The sequence below is a fragment of the Sus scrofa genome, chromosome 6 (assembly GCF_000003025.6).
Source record: "Sus scrofa isolate TJ Tabasco breed Duroc chromosome 6, Sscrofa11.1, whole genome shotgun sequence".
NCBI classification, from domain to species: domain Eukaryota; kingdom Metazoa; phylum Chordata; class Mammalia; order Artiodactyla; family Suidae; genus Sus; species Sus scrofa.
This window is the reverse complement of record NC_010448.4, coordinates 152,219,598-152,236,907: the sequence shown is the minus strand read 5'-3', so window position 1 is coordinate 152,236,907 and position 17,310 is coordinate 152,219,598. Positions and strand designations below refer to the sequence as shown.

The window sequence follows — 17,310 nt, the reverse complement described above, 5'->3', positions numbered from 1 at the left end:
ATTGCTAGTTTCTTAGCAAGTAAATTTCCCTCCTTGTGGGCAGGACCTCTCGAAAGGGAGGGCTTTAGCGAAGATATGATGAACATAGCTGCCAGAGCTATTTTGCTATTATAGAAGGAGTGCCCAGAGCAGTTAGGACACCAGTATTTAGAGCCAGAAGGTGATGCCAACACCAGGTAAAGCAAGCAGAGAGCCAGGTAAAGAGAGTAGATCCTTGATCTGACACTTGAATGGCTCTTGCTGCTGCCAGACTTTTCAGTTACATAAACTAAATCTCTTTATTGTCTAAATGAATTCAGTTGGCTTTTCTGTCCATTCAATATAAGTAGTTCTAACTAGTAATCACCATGGATCCCCCCCGCTCAATAAAAGGGAGGTTAAACTCTTAGCCATTTTTCTGTGCTATCTTGAGTGATGAGTGGTCAAAAATGTTTGAGGGTATCAATTAACTTCTGAGGCTACCATAATTCCCTCCTAATTTCCCCCCATCAGCAGTCATGCTATAGCCTTGTTCCTTGCATCTTGTTTTCCTCTTTCCTTTCCCTCACTCACAGGCTCCAATGTGAGGAGATTCAAAGTTGGGACCATATTTCTCTGCTTTTTATTTTTGGCCACCCCATGGTGTATTGAGTTCCTGGGCCAGGGATCAGATCAAGCTGCATTTGGGACATATGCTGCTGCTGCGGCAATGCTGGATTCTTTAATCCACTATGCTGGGTCCTGGTGCTGCATAAAAGCCTCTGATCCTGTTGTGCCATAGTGAGAACTCCCATACTTTATTTTTTTTTTTAATATTACTTTAGACCTTAGAACATGCCATATTTGAAGGGGTCTAAGCTCTTTTATATTTGTCTTTGTCTTCATGGGAATTTATATCATTTCTTGGATCTGTGGCTTAAGATATTTTATCACTTTTGGAAAATTTTCAGGCATAATTTCTTCAAATAATCACTTCAGCTCTATTCTCTTTCCTATCCTTATATGACTTCATTACATGTATGTTGGATACTGTCGCAATTTCCCATGTCTCTTATACACTTTCTTGTATATTCCATTGTATTTTCTCATTCTTGCTTCAATCTAGATATTTTCTACTAAATAATATTTCAGTTTGCTAAACCTCTCTTTAGCTATGCTTGATATTCTATTAAACCTATCTATTTTTTAATTTAATTTTTGTATTTTTTAGTTCTAGATATCCCATTTGATTGTTTTTATAGATTCAAATTATTTGCTGAAAATTCTCCATCTTATCCATTTTCTCAAACATATTATAGTTATTGGAAAATTCATATCTGTTTTGTGTCATTACCGATCATTTTTAATTAAATGATAATAAATATAATTATATGGATAATTGCATGGATAATTCTAGAGATTTTATAACTTCTTCCACAAAGAGGTTTTTCCTTCCTTCTGTCTTGTTCAATTTGAATTCCAAATAATAGCCTCAAAACATATTATTTTGTATTTTATCTAGTCTTCTAGTTGATTTTTCCAAGCGGTCCATTCTAGTCCTTAGTCTAAGTTACAGATATTAAGTATTTGTGTGACAATCATATTTACATTAAAAACAAGTTCAGAAGTTCCCATCGTGGCTCAGTGGTTAACGAATCCAACTAGAAACCATGAGGTTGTGGGTTCAATCCCTGGCCTTGCTCAGTGCGTTAAGGATCCGGCATTGTGGTGAGCTGTGGTGTAGGTTGCAGATGTGGCTTGGATCCCGCGTAGCTGTGGCTCTGGTGTAGGCCGGTGGCTACAGCTCCGATTCGACCCCTAGCCTGGAACCTCCATATACCGCGGGAGCAGCCCAAGAAATGGCAAAATACAAAAAAAAAAAAACCAAGTTCACAGGATTTTTGAGATTCCAAATGTGATGAAGTTTATAATATGAGCCAGTATATATAAAAATTAGTAATTTTAATCAGATTATCATAGAATCTTTGAATGAAAATGGGAATGAGAAAATTCACAGTTCTATGCATCCCAAATGAGTTTCTGTCTTTAGTTTCTTATAACATCCATTTTTCCCTTTTATGACACCGGTGGGGCTAGAGAACAAGTAAGTAAAACAGCCCATTTGGTGCCTTAGAGCATTTAGTAATCATAGGTCTAGCAATATAGAAATGGGAAGAGACCAAGACATTAAGTTTCTCAGTAAGCATCAGGCTATCACAATTTGGCAACAATAGCACCACACTCCTGTTACTCTGTAGAGTATAATGTTGCCTAAAATTTTTTGTTTGTCAGACTCATAATCGCCCCATGAGATCCTAGGTCCTGCTAATAGCATGCCTTTCTCTGTGTTCCTTTATCCCTAAGGACAATAGCTGCTTCCCACAGTTACTAATCTCTGGGTTAGCTCATGGTAATGGGTTGAATTGTGTCCATCAACACAGGTACCACTGAAAACTACTGATGTGATGCTGTTTGGAAACAATGTATTTTTATATTTAATCAAGTTAGGATGATGTTGTTCTGGACTTGGGTGGGCCCTGCATTGAATGAATAGTAGTGTCTTTGTACAGAAAAGGCAAAGGGGATTTAGACATAGAGATATGGTTGCAGTTATGCAACCATAAGTCAAGGAAAGTCTGAGGCCTCCAGAAGCTGTAAGAGTCAAGGAAAGAGTCTTTCCTAGAGCCTTAAGAAGGGAGCATGGCCCTCCCGACACCGTGATTTCAGAATTCTAGTTCCAGAAACATGAGAGAAAGAAATTTTTACTACTTTAAGCCACCCAGTTTGTGGCACTTTGATAAGGCAAATGTCCTAGGGAAATAAACACAATCAGCATTCTCTTTTTGATCTTTCAGTCTTCTGATTCTGATGTAACCAATCCCTTGATCCTCTGCTATAAATTCTCTGTTTGAAATACGTGGTGAAGTTTCTGTGTCTCTGCTGAAATGAAAACTGATATAATACTCCTCCCCTCAGACTCTCAGTATCTTGTATTTTGATCCAAAGGGTAATGAGTAAGTGGTTGATGGACATAGTAAATAAAGAAATTGCAACAACAGATGAATATCAATGCATATTTTTTCACCTGTCATATTTAATACTTGCTAATTGCTAAATATTGCGTGGAATTCATCGTTATCATTTCACTTAATAATAATGTTTTGGAAATGTTTCTGTGTCAGACCAGCCATATTATTTTACATCAGCGTAGTTTTATCAACTGGATATCCTGTAATTTAATTAAATAATCCCAGAAGGATATTTTCATTGTTTCCATTTTTTAAAACATGTACAAAAATTGCTAAACATATATACAAATATAAATAAATATAAACACATGTATGAATATACATAAATATATATAAATCTTAGAGAGCTTTTGAATGTGATATTAGAAAGATAAGTCCCTGAAGTTCCCATTGTGGCTCTGTGGTAATGAACCTAGCTAGTATCCATGAGGACATGGGTTCAATCCCTGGCCCTGCTCAGTGGGTTAAGGATCTGGCATTGCTATGAATTGTGGTGCATGTCACAGATGCCACCTGGATCTGGCATTCCTGTGACTATGGTATAGGCCAGCAGCTGCAGCTCTGATTCCACCCTTAGCCCTGCGAAATTCCATATGCTGTGGGTATACACCCCACCAAAAAAATAGAAAGAAATAAAGATAAGTACCCAGCTGCAGGATTCCTAGATTTAAGGGACTGTGCCACTAAAATTCTAATAAATGATATCAACTTTTATAAGTGTGCTGCATTCATCTTAAAAGGCTTTCACTAGAGAATGCTTCACAGTATAAAACAGCTTGGAGAATTATGCCTTTTATGATCCAAATGACATGAAGAATAGCCATTAAGGCAACTTCACTCTATTTTTTCTTCATTGATGAGACATTTACATTTATGGGAGCAATGAGGTAAAACCCAACAAGCAAACCAGTGGGGTTAAGCAGAAGAGTTAACAATAGCTCTGGGAAATGACAGGTCTCTAGAAGAACAAAATAACCAAACTTACCTGTAGGTAAATCAGGTGACAACTCAGAGGAAGCTCTGCTCAACAACTTAACAAAATTCTGCCATCTGTACAAGAGAAGAAAAAATATTGGTGATCAATGTAAGAATTTTGGAGAATGTGCAATGAAACTTAAAGTTTATATGGATAGTGATATTAAAGTTTTTTGATGCCTGCATTATTTAGGGTACAATGAAGGAAACAGAAACTACTTTAGGTATCTCTAATAGAGATGGCTTTAATGTGGGAAATTAGGTGCACTCAAAATTACTGCAGGGACTAGTAGAATGGAGATTGGTGTCTGCTGCTGGGCTAAGGGTTAACCTCAGTAGATGTAGTCCAGAGTCCAGGGAACTGAAGGAAATTCTGGCTGATGTCTCAGTTGCCCCTGACCATGAGTTTAGTGACTAGGTGGTATGAAGTACATTCTGGTCATTGGAAAAACTGCTGCCTGCCAAGGTCTGGAGTTGCTACTACTGCAGGAAAATTACAATAAATGCTTAAAATGTCCCTGCCCCTCTCTCCACTCTTCCCGCCTTTCAAGTCTCGTGCAATTACATCTCAATGATGGAACTTAAATCAATTCCAGAACCTCAGTGTCAAGGGAGGTTTGGAAATGTTTTAAGCTTTCCCAAGTATGGGAAGTATTACAACACAGGGAAGAACATAGAAGGGGATAGATATGGGTGCTGAGGGCAAATAAACAATCTTTAATGAAGTCCCCAAGCAGAAGCAGAAATTGCCTTGAACAATGTGTAGGCATGTGACAAACAGGGAGTCATTTAAAGCTTACAGGTACTTTTGGAATGCCTTTGGTAGTGAAAACCAGTTATATTTGACTGACTAGCATCCACACTCTATTTACACATAAACATATTTCTCTGGAGGGTATCAGGCTATAACCAATGTCCCATACCCTTCCCTAGCCAATGTTGTGACCCACCTTGTCTAATTAATCTTCTATCACTTTCCCCATCCACCTTTCCCTCCCTTCTTCACTTTCTCCCACTCTCTGTCTCTGTCTGTGTGTCTCTGATTAATTTTTGTTTCTGGTGCTTCCTGAAGTTTCATTTACCCCTAATTTTGTGTGTGACTACATATCTTTTCAAAACATTTTCTTTGCTGATATTATCAAAAGACAGTTTCTGTTGCTAGTAACCAAACTGCAACTGATAAGAATTTCCATCACCTATTTGCCCATCAGAAGTCAAGCAAATATAAAGAGCCAACTGTCAGAATGTCCTGGGTTTTCTAGGAGACTTTTAATGTCATGTGATTTTATTCTCTTCAAATGACTCATTAATATGTAACTAGTTTGTTTTGCTTATACCTCATAAAGCTTTTTTTTCTATAAATGGCATCAGAAATCAGAAAATTTCTTTGATTAGTATAGAAATATGACCTCCAGAGCTTCATGTCACTTTGGGTACAAGAATAGATAAGGGGACAAGAATAAGACAGGTATGCAGAACATCAGGCTACATAAGCTGATGACTCTATCAGCTGCTGAAGGGCTAGACAAGGAAAAGAAAGTTGGAGAAGTAGTACTTTCAAGGAATATTAGCAAACATACAAAGATCCAATCTAAGCAGAGATATGGAAATGAACTGCAGAAGTATCTTTTCTATACTTCCTGCAATTCCCTCCTCTTAGAAGGGCTAGGCTAATGGCTGCAGGATCTTCTGACCTGTTGAATAACACAACAGAAGCAAAACCTAGACTGATATTTCCAAATTGCATAACGTTTATTTTTCAGAGCTGTTAGGAGTTAGCAAATCTGTGGCAAGGGCTCTGGACAAAATGGTACAAGAAACTCTCCTGTCCCTTCTTGAATATTTACTGATAGTAGGGGAGAGGAATTGCAGGCAATTTTTCTAAGTATTGAACTTGGACACTGCCTGATTTAAATGGTGTAGAGGACTTATGTGACCGGTGAAATCCTTAAGATCATCTAATAAAATATATTCCATACTCTCCATTACTCTGGGAGCTTCTAAGAGACATTGTCAACTTCAACGTGATGATGGGTTCTTGTTGCCATGGCAAGCACTATAATGTTTGTTTTTAATCAGAGAAGCAAGTGCCAAACTTCTCATGTTAAGCCAGAGAGGTCAGGAAAGAAGGAATCTAAATTCTAGATTCAGACAGATATGAGTTTAAATTCTATCTTTGTCCAAATTTAAGTTAAAATGGGCTTTAGTGAGCCATTCTGAGTACTTAGTGTGCATTCTCTAATTTAATTGAGACAACCACCCTGTGAGACATGTAAGGACTTTCCCAAGGACAAGCTGATCAATGGGGCAGCCAGGATTTAAACCCTGTCTGTCTAACTTCAAATCTTGCGCTTTAACCACTGTACTCTATGGCTTTACACTTGAATGTAATATAACTTGGTTTCAGTTATATTTTTCCCCCTTTGGAATTCCATGAACATGACTCCAATGCATTCTGATATTTATTATTTATTATTATTTATAATTTTTTGTTGTTTATTTGCTTTGGTTTAGTTTTATTTCATTTTGACCTGCATACTTATCTAATTTTTGCTCTGTAGCACAGAAGCTTTGTCACGGTAGACATGGATACTTTTTTTTTATTCTTAATTTAGCTTAGATCATAGTGAATTCTTTTCAGTCTGTATACAGAAGCTTTTTCCTCTTTTCCTATCTCTACAAATTTCTTCAGTTGTGACTTTTGGTTTTACTTCTTGTCCAGTTCTTCTAGTTCCTTGTTCAATAATATCAAGGCCTCTTAGGTTCAATCTGTATTTTTCTATCTCTATTATCCTTTTTCATTTTTCTTTTTTGCTTTTTTCCTCTAGGTTTTGTAAAACCTCTCAAGTTTGACATTCTGCACTAGATTTCCTCTAGTGTTAATTTTGTTGTTTATTGATTTATGGCTATCTTTTTTTGGTAAATGATATTTTTTTAAAACACAACCAGAACAGTTTATTCTCTGTTATTTTTGGCTTCATGATACAATGACATAATTTAATAGTTGCAACAGGCTATAGATCCACAAAGCCCAATATATTTACTATCTGACCCTTCATAGGAAAGGTTTGGTGACCTAAATGTTTAATGCAAATGTCTTTAAATTTTTTTATTAAAGTATAGGTGATTTACAATGTTGTGCCAAGTTCTGCTGTATGGAAAAGTACCTCATATATATATATATGTATAATTTTATATATATATATATATACATATATATATACATATATATATATACATATAATTTTTTTCCTTTTTTTATAATTTTTTTATTTTCCCACTGTACAGCAAGGGGGTCAGGTTATCCTTACATGTACACATTACAATTACATTTTTTCCCCAACCATTTGTTCTGTTGCAACATGAGTATCTAGACAAAGTTCTCAATGCTATTCAGCAGGATCTCCTTGTAAATCTATTCTAAGTTGTGTTTGATAAACCCAAGCTCCCGATCCCTCCCACTCCCTCCCCCTCCCATCAGGCAGCCACAAGTCTCTTCTCCAAGTCCATGATTTTCTTTTCTGAGGAGATGTTCATTTGTGCTGGATATTAGATTCCAGTTATAAGTGATATCATATGGTATTTGTCTTTTTCTGGCTTATTTCACTCAGTATGAGATTCTCTAGTTCCATCCATGTTGCTGCAAATGGCATTATGTCATTCTTTTTTATGGCTGAGTGGTATTCCATTGTGTATATATACCACATCTTCCGAATCCAATCATCTGTCGATGGACATTTGGATTGTTTCCATGTCCTGGCTATTGTGAATAGTGCTGCAATGAACATGCGGGTGCACGTGTCTCTTTTAAGTAGAGTTTTGTCTGGATAGATGCCCAAGAGTTGGATTGCAGGGTCATATGGAAGTTCTATGTATAGATTTCTAAGGTATCTCCATAGTGTTCTCCATAGTGGCTGTACCAGTTTACATTCCCACCAACAGTAGAGGAGGGTTCGCTTTTCTCCACAGCCCCTCCAGCAGTTGTTATTTGTGGATTTATTAATGATGGCCATTCTGACTGGTGTGAGGTGGTATCTCATGGTAGTTTTGATTTGCATTTCTCTTATAATCAGCGATGTTGAACATTTTTTCATGGGTTTGTTGGCCATCTGTATATCTTCTTTGGAGAAATGTCTGTTCAGGTCTTTTGCCCATTTTTCCATTGATTGATTGGCTTTTTTGCTGTTGGGTTGTATAAGTTGTTTATATATTCTAGAGATTAAGCCCTTGTCGGTTGCATCATTTGAAACTATTTTCTCCCATCTGTAAGTTGTCTTTTTGTTTTCTTTTTGGTTTCCTTTGCTGTGCAAAAGCTTTTCAGTTTGATTAGGTCCCATGGGTTTATATTTTTTATATTCTTTTCCATCATGGTCTATCCCAGGAGACTGGATATAGTTCCCTGTGCTGTATAGTAGGATTTTGTTGTTTATCCACTCTAAATCTCTAAATTTAATAGTTTGCATCTACTAACCCCAACTCTTAGGCCATCCCTCTCCCTTCCCCCACCCCCTTGGCAACCACAATTCTGTTCTCTATGTCCATGAATCTATTTCTGTTTTGTGGATAGGTTCATTGTACCATATTTTAATTCCACATGTAAGTGATATTGTAATATGTTAATACCATTAAATATCCAGCAATATTCAGATTGCCTTGTCTTATAATTTTTAATTGAGATACAATTGATATATAACATATTAGTTTCAGGTGTACAACATAATGATTCTATATATGTATATACTGCAAAATGACAGCAACAAGTCTAGTTAACATCCATCATCAAATGGTTACCTCTTCATTCTGCTGTAGAAGTTTCAGTTTCCTTGCAACTATCCATGTTTCACCAAGTTCCCTTTAATTTCATGTTCACTTTAGTGATTTTTACATTTCATTTTAATAGCCTTTTAATCTCATTACACTTGCTACTTTCCAATCCGTTTCAACAATGATATACCTCTTTACATCCTATAGAGAACACCAATGGCTTTCTAAATGTTTTCTAGAGCAAATCATTTTCAAAAGTTTGTTTTTATTTAGAGTCCCTGGGATCATGATTACCTCTCTCTGTTCTGCAGTATTTTTAATTTTTTTATTTTTAAATTATTATTATTATTTTTTCTTTTTAGGGCCACACTCATGGCATACGGAAGTTCCAGGCTATGGGTCAAATTAGAGCTATAGCTGCTGGCCTACGCCATAGCCACAGCAACACGGGATCTGAGCCATGTCTGCGACCTACACAACAGCTCATGGCAACATCAGATCCTTAACCTACTAATTGAGGTCAGGCATTGAACCTGCAACCTCATGGATCCTAGGTGGGTTTGTTAATGACTGAGTCACAAAAGTCATTCCTGTGTTCTGCAGTATTTTTTTAAAATTAGGCCTCATATGTTAGGGTTTTCTCTTTATTCCATGTCAAATGAGGAGCAATTCATATTCAGATGAGTTGCAAAGGTTTCCCTTGGCCCTACTTACTGCTCATTCAGCTCTCAGTTAAGGGGTGAGTGACAACTCTCAATGGTTGATGCTCCTCAGCCTTTTGCCTGGTGCTCCTCAGTTGGGTGCACCTCAGAGGTGGGATCTTTTCACCACACCTGTTGGATATTAGACACTAAATTGGTGTCATATGTCATAATGGGTGCACTCGTTGACCTGAAACAGACTGCAAGAAATTTCTCTAACAAAGATGCATTTATTCAAGATCAGTCGAGAATTATAATCTGAGGCCTGCAACCACAGTGAGCTGTGTTTATGTCCCCTTCACAGCAAGGGGAAAAGAACACTTTGTAGAAAGGAAAAGGGAATTGGGAGGGCTACAGAAAACACAGTGTCATTGGCTTCTCATTGCCTGAGTCCTTGCTGGGGTGGGGGGTTGTGGGAAAGGAGTCTTTCTTCTTCCTGTTGGGCTCTAATATTCATTGCGGGGCATGAGAGCTCCCCCTATGATATCCCATTTCTATTTAATTGAGGTTTCGGTAGATTCAATTTTTACATATTCCTCAACATGTACAACTACCAGAGATCTCCTCTTTCTGCCCCAACCTACATGACTTTACATTTGTAGGAATTATATTTCACCAGATGCAAACACCACAGCCAGTTTTAGCCATTAGGGCCCTCCTCACCCCAACTTACTTCTCTGTCACTCCTAGGAGTTGTGCTCTCTGCATAGGCACAGAAAATATGCTAAGAAGAGAGGCGGGTAGAAAGAAGACTATGGAGGAGACTGTTGGCCTACAGGGGATATATAGTTTGCTCAGGCTGCTATAACAAAAGACACTACAAACTGGGTGACTTAAACAACAGAAATTTTATTTTCTCACATTTCTGGAGACTAGAAATTCAAGATCAAGATTTCAGTAGGTTTGGCTTCTTCTGAGGCTTCTCCTTGGTTTGCCTGTGTCTGTGTTCTCACATGGTCTTTTCTCTGTGAGCCTCTCCTTGGTGTCTCTTGCTGTGTTCATATTTCCTCTTTTTATAAGAACACCAGTAAGACTGTATTAGGGCTCACTCTAATGGCCTCAGTTTAACCATTTATTTCAAGACCTTATCTTCAAACCATTTATTTCAAGGGCTGGGGGTTAGGGATTCAACATATTAATTTAGGGGAGGATATAATTCAGTCTATAATAGGAACAAATATTTAAAGAATCCAAATTTTTGGGACAGTTTACTTAAGGACTCTGAACTTCATTTTACTCATCTATGAAGTGGGTGTAAAAAAATGTTAACTCATTGGGCAACTGGGAGTATGAAATAAGCCGTGCACAGCATGTAGCCTTATACCTGCTCTTATTAGGTGCACATGCACCAGTCCTTTTGACCTTGACTCAGGAAGTTATTTTGGTTGTTTTTTATCTCAGCTTCTGAAAAGCTCATCCAGCTGCACCATCTTTCTTTGCTTTCACCTACTTAACCAGGTAGCCTGTATTGTATTCTTCTCGCCTTTCAGGTAATGGTGAGAAGCACAGCCCTTCCATGATACATAGCTGATAAGCTCTCAAATCCAGACAAAAGGATTCTTTTTTTACATTTTATAGGTGGAGAAATGAGTGACTTGTCCAAATTCTCAAAGCCAGTGCATTTCAGTGTTTTCATCCAGGCCTACGTGATCCAGGAGCTCATTCTGTGTTTCTTGCATGGATGGGGGCTAAAGGGGTATTGGAGGTACTAAACCTGCAAACCCTGCAACTTAAAAGCCTCCTCACTTTTGTATGCATATCCTACACTTCTCCTGGGTCCTAGGGCAGAGAGATACTTAGCCCCTCAAATCCAGAACTGTGTTCAGCACCAAGCCCAAGGGTAGAGCTTGCTATGGAATACAGGTAGTTTGCCTAAAGCCCATGTGCCTAGCCACTATCCTATAAGCCTTTAAGTTTCACAAGGCTTGTAGGAGAGTTGGTATAGTATACTAAAAGCCAAGACCCCAAGCTAGAGAGCCTGCATGGGACTTAGCCTTATTGATGAATTCATTTATTGGTAATGTACTGGTTTTAACCTCTCTGTGCCTAAGCGTCCTCATTTGAAAAATAATGGTTCCGATCTCATGGGGTATGTGCAAGGATTAAAAGAGTTAATATTTATAAAGCACTTAACATTGCCTAGAATATAGTAAGCACTATATAAATGTTGGCTATTAGTAATTATAGTTACTTTATTAGGAATATTATTATAAGAATTCTTACCCTATATGAGTTATGAGCTCTCAAAGAGAAGATTGGAATTAACTCTTACAAGCCAGATCTGGTTTCTAAGACCCAACTAATGGGCAGATCCATACCCCATTTTTAATAGCTCACTGCTTAACATTGTTCCTATTCCCATTAAAAAGTAATTGCTGAATCAAACACCTCATGTTTCCTTTATCTCCTAAAATCCTCTGGTTGTTCCTGGGATTATCAAGCCAGTCTTTTTCAACCTAATTGCACTCCCAATAATGGGCCAGATGTGTATGATAAATTCTACTTGGGGCTGTGTCAAATGCACCGCTTTATTTACCAAGCTTCCATAGCAGCTTCATTATTTATCCCCTCCCCCGACACAGTTTGGCTTGTGTGCCTATGTTTTAAACTGGGTTTGAAGCATTTAATTTTGCCAATACAATTTTAGAGTATTAGTTTGCCTCCTGTTCTCTCTCTGCCCTCCTTAATTACCATTTATTGCAAAGTCACACAGAAACATTAAATGCTAATTCTGACTTACATGTTCCTGGCCAAGAACTAGGATAATAATTTCCATCCAACACAACCTGAACTCATTTTACATAAGGGTGATTCAGAGTAGAGATTTGAAATTGTAATCAAGTCTTTCTCAGAATCGCCTTACCCTGGCATTCATTCACTAATGTTTCTGTTAATTGGTAGGCGAATGGCAAAAAACAAAATCTTGATGTTAAAACAAATGTGTGTGTGTGTGCGCACGCACGCGCACACACACACACACAATTTTGCAGCAGCATTCTTGAAATTGCTCCTCTCATCAGCTCTTGCAACGTGACAGTTTAAGAAAAGAACACAACTCATTTTATTTGGTTATATGGGGCTAATCCCATGTCACCATAATCCCTCCTGATGTTTTATTGATTCTAAAGGACATTTAATCAGGAAGCAGCTCAGCACTAGAATCTTGCTAATTAGCAAGCAGCCACATTCCAAATGGGTTCCCAATTGAACAACAGATTAATGGACAATATGTACTAAAATAATGATTCGTGCATTCAGCTTCTAAAATGTGTCTAAATTGCATATTTAATCTCTTAAGAACATAGGTTTGCATACAAAGCCCTTAACAGAATGGATTTAATTCAACAGAAGAAGCTTTAGCCAATGACTATTTAAGGATGAAACAGGTTTATCACTTATAAATGCAATTCTTCATCAGTCTCAAGGTTTTGATGTCCTTGAACATTCAAAGGTCAAAAATAGGTGAATAAAAAATCAGTATGCTTCTCTGATATACACATTAAAGAGTGGAAAATTGAGACTATGGATGTAATTGTAACTAGCCTAACCTCATTCGTTCCCCGTACACTCTTATTCTCATATCTCTGACTCCTGGAATCTTGGTTCTGGACCCCAACTTGTAATCAAGTAAACTCAGTATAGTGTGAACTCTGATACTTGCACTTTCTCCTTTTACACTGGTGCCTTTTAGGACTCTCAATTTTAGCTTATTGATTTTCTACTCTGTTTTTAGCCCACTTTTTTGCCTTTTTTTTTTTTTAACCACCTCTATCATCTTCACCCAACCACCTCCAAGATTTTAGAGAAGGAAAACTCTCATGTCCAAAGCTGGTCTAGTGGCAATTCATTGGCTAGGCTCAGTCTCTTATCATCATTTATTTATCACTTGATGTTCCCCATAATGTTTATACTTTGTTTTTCTGTGTTGCTTTTATCACTCTGTATTGCTTTTCTGTATTGCTTTTATTTCTGTATTGCTTTTATCACTGTTTTTCTGTATTGCTTTTATCACTTTATTTATAATTTCTCTTTAACATTAGAATACAAGCTTCATGAGGAAAGCTTGTATTCATATCCATATTCCCAAGGACTAGTGATTGGTATACAGTAGGCACTCAATAAATATTTGTTAAATTAATGAATGGATTAATCAGATATTTACTGTGTACCTACCATGTGCCAAGTATTGGCGTACAAGTTGTTGTAATATAATGTGTCATGATCCTTGCTAGCATGGAGATCATTATCTAGATGTTAAATTAACAAATTGCATAAATAAATACATAATTATAAATAGTGATAAGTGGTAGGAAAGAAAATTACTGAATGCTAAGCGAGAATATAGCACAAAGAACATGCTTTTGATGAGATAATTAGGGAAGGCCTTCTTCATTTTGACCATAAGTTAGGGATTAGGCATAATTCTCATATATTTGCATCCTTCAGAGGATTTTGAGACTTTATGCTTTTAGTTTAGATCAATTCCATAAATATTTATCAAATACCTACTATATGGCAAGCCCTTCTCTAGACACTTGGGATATATCAACAAATAAAACAAATATTCTGCCTGTACTATAGCAATATAGTCTATAGTTTATTAGAGATTGACCAATAACAACAATAAACATCATATATCATCAAATTGTCTAATACATTAAAAGCTTACAAGTGTATAGAAGAAAACAAAAGGAAAGCAGGTGAAGGGGAAGAAAGGGTGGGGGGGCACTACAATTTAAATAGTGTTTGGTGTAGGGCTCATAGGCAAGGTGATATTTGGACAAAAATTTAAAGAAGGTGAAGGAGTTAGCATGAAGATAAATGGGAAAAGAGCATTCTAGGTTGAGGACTCCCCCAGGAGATAGGTGCTAAGATGGATGTTTGCGTGGTATGTCTGAGGAAGGCAGGAGAACAGTGTGACTGGAACAGAATGAACAAAGGAAGCTGTAGATGGAGCCAGAGAAGTGATGGAAGGCAGGTCAGATAGAAATATAGAACCTTTTTAAGGACTTTGATTTTTTTCCTTCAAGTGAAACAAGGTGTACCTGCAGTGTCATAAGCAGAACAATGACAACTTTTTTTTAAGTTTTAATAGGTCATTGAAGCTGCTGTATTTAGAATCAACTAGGGACAAGGAGAAACAGAATTCAGTTATGAGGCCATTATAGTAATCCGGAAAAAAGATAATGGTAGCTTGGGTGGGGTGTAGGTAAGTAAAGATAGAGGTAATGAAAAGGACCAAATTATGGACATATTCTCAAAATAGAATTGATTTACTAATGGATTACCAATGGATTGGATATGAAATGTGAGGAAAAGAAAAAAGACAGAGATTACTGGTATGTTGTATTTGCATTTTAATTCAGTTCAAAATATTGTCCGATTTTCCGTTGTGATTTCTTCTTTGACCATTCGTTATTTATAAGTGTATTGTTTAGTTTCATATTGTTTGGAGAATTCCAGGGTTTTACTTTGTTTTTGATTTATAATTTAATTCTTTTGTGGCCAGAAAATTATTTTATATGATTTATCATTGTAAACTTACTAATATTTATTTTGTAGCTCAGAATAGGGTTTATCTTTTAAATATTTAATGTACACTTAAAAGGAATCTGTATTGTATGCCACTTACCTCAAGTTAACTGATAATATAGTCCAAGCATTCTATGTTCTTACTGATTTTCTATCTACTTTTAAACAATCATTTACTGACAGAAAGATGTTGAATTCTCCAACTATAATTGTGATTTTTTTTTTTGTCTTTTGTCTATTTAGGGCTGCACCCGCGGTATATGGAGGTTCCAAGGCTAGGGGTCTAATAGGAGCTGTAGCCTCCAGCGTACATCACAGCCACAACAACACCAGATCCAAGCTGCATCTTCGACCTACATGACAGCTCACCACAATGTCGGATCCTTAACCCACTGAGTAAGGCCAGGGATTGAACCTGCAACCTCATGGTTCCTAGTTAGATTCATTAGCCACTGAGCCTAATTGTGAATTTGTCTATTTCTCCTTCCAATTTTATGTTTTTACTTCATCTAACTTGAAGGTACATTATTAAGCACATGGACATTTAGGTTTGTATGTCTTCTTGATGATTAAATTTCTGGCAGTATCTTTTGATTTAGAATCTAATTTGTCTAACTTTAATGCAATCACCCCAGCTTTATTTTCATTAGAGTTAGTTATGGTATATCACTTTCCATCCTCTTACTTTTAGTGTGTCTGTTTTTATAATTTAAAGGGGTTCATTCCAGACTGCATTTAGTTGGATCTTGTTTAAGTGAAGTATGAAAATTGCTGCCTTTTAATTGGTGCATTTGAATCATTGATACTTACTGTAATTATTGATATGGTTGGGTTTAAATCTATCATTTTCATTCATATTTATTTTCTATCTCTTCTGTTTCTTTTCCTCTCCCCCCCCCAGTCTATTCTTAGTATTTAAATGTGATTATTCCATTTACTCTTCTCTAATACTTTTCATTTCTTTGTATATATTCAAAATGATTACTTTTGTTCTGCCTGAGGGCTTCTTTTAATATTTCTTGTAGTGCTGCTCTGATGGTTATGGATTCTCTCATCCTTTGTATATATGGAAAAAAATTTTAATTCCCGTTAGGTTTTTTAAAGATAGTTTTGCTGGATATAGAATTCCAGATTGATAGTTTCTTCCTTCAGTACTTTAAGTATATTGTTGCACTGTTTTATTACTCACATTGTTTATAATGATAAATCTGTTGTATTTTTTATCTTCATAATTTGTCATTTATCTTGCATATTTAAGGTTTTTAATTTACTGTTAGTTTAAGCAACTTGATTATAATGAGCCTTGGTATGGCTTACTTCAAATTGCTTTTATTTGAAGTTCATTAAGCTTCTTAGGTCCATGACTTTATAATAGTTTTTTTCAAATTTGGAAAAATTACAGCCAGTATTTTTTTCAACACTCTTTTCTTTCTATTTGTCTTTTCCCCTTATGAGTGAGACTCTAGTTTCCAATGCATTAGGCACCACTATAACACAATGCTCTTCTGAGGACTCTAATCAATGCCACATGTGTTCCTTTCAGATTGTTGGAAGTATGAACTATTCCCAACTCTGTGTGAGATTTAAAATATTTTCCACATTTTTCTTCTGTTCCCCCTGCCCCCAGCCTTAGTTTACTCAAGTGCATACATTAACCAGTCTTTACATAAACACTCAAGGGTAACTCTTTGGAAGTCTCCAGGAAGAACTCTTTGGGGAATCTCTCCTCTCTACTACTTTGTACAGCGCATTTTTCACCTTCCTGAACTTCATACTTATTAGCTCAGGGAGGATCCTGAGACTAGTTTGGAATCCCTTTTCTTGTTCGGTAAACTGAGCTTACCTCAATTCCTTCTCTGTGCTGCCTGATGTCCGAAGTCTGAAAAGTATTGCTTTATATAATTTTTTTTTAGCTGTTTAAGGTGGAATGGTAAATCTGATTCTTGAGAGTCTGCAATAGCTGGAAGTGGAAATTTACTGCTTTTGTTTTTCTATGGCCAAAAGCATATTTTGGTCTTAGTATAAGCAAACATTCTTTATTATGTCTTTAGGTGAAAAAATTGATTGCTTCACACATAAAACTTCTAGCCTAAAGACAGATCTCTGTGTTTGGTATACTAATAAAGGACCATGTGAATAAAAAATAAATTAACTTACTTTATTTCACCTTGGTAACCCAGATCTTGATGGTTAAGCAATGTTTCCAGAAGGCTCAAAGTCAAATATAATCCATGTTTCCCACAAATAGCCCTGACCTGCAAATAAGAAAATATTTGAAATTTTAATATAATGAAATTAAGAATTGAATTTCCCCCCCATAATTAGAACTTATATGATTTGGCAAAGAATTA

General features: G+C 36.5%; 1 protein-coding gene across 1 annotated transcript in view; it reads right to left on the bottom strand.

Moving 5' to 3' along the window:
- C6H1orf87 (chromosome 6 C1orf87 homolog) overlaps nt 1–17,310 on the bottom strand; it is an 82,267-nt gene that overhangs the window by 19,790 nt on the left and 45,167 nt on the right. Inside the window, 2 exon segments of the mRNA XM_021097622.1 lie at nt 3,973–4,037; nt 17,117–17,214. Coding sequence (XP_020953281.1) covers nt 3,973–4,037; nt 17,117–17,214 — 163 coding nt within the window.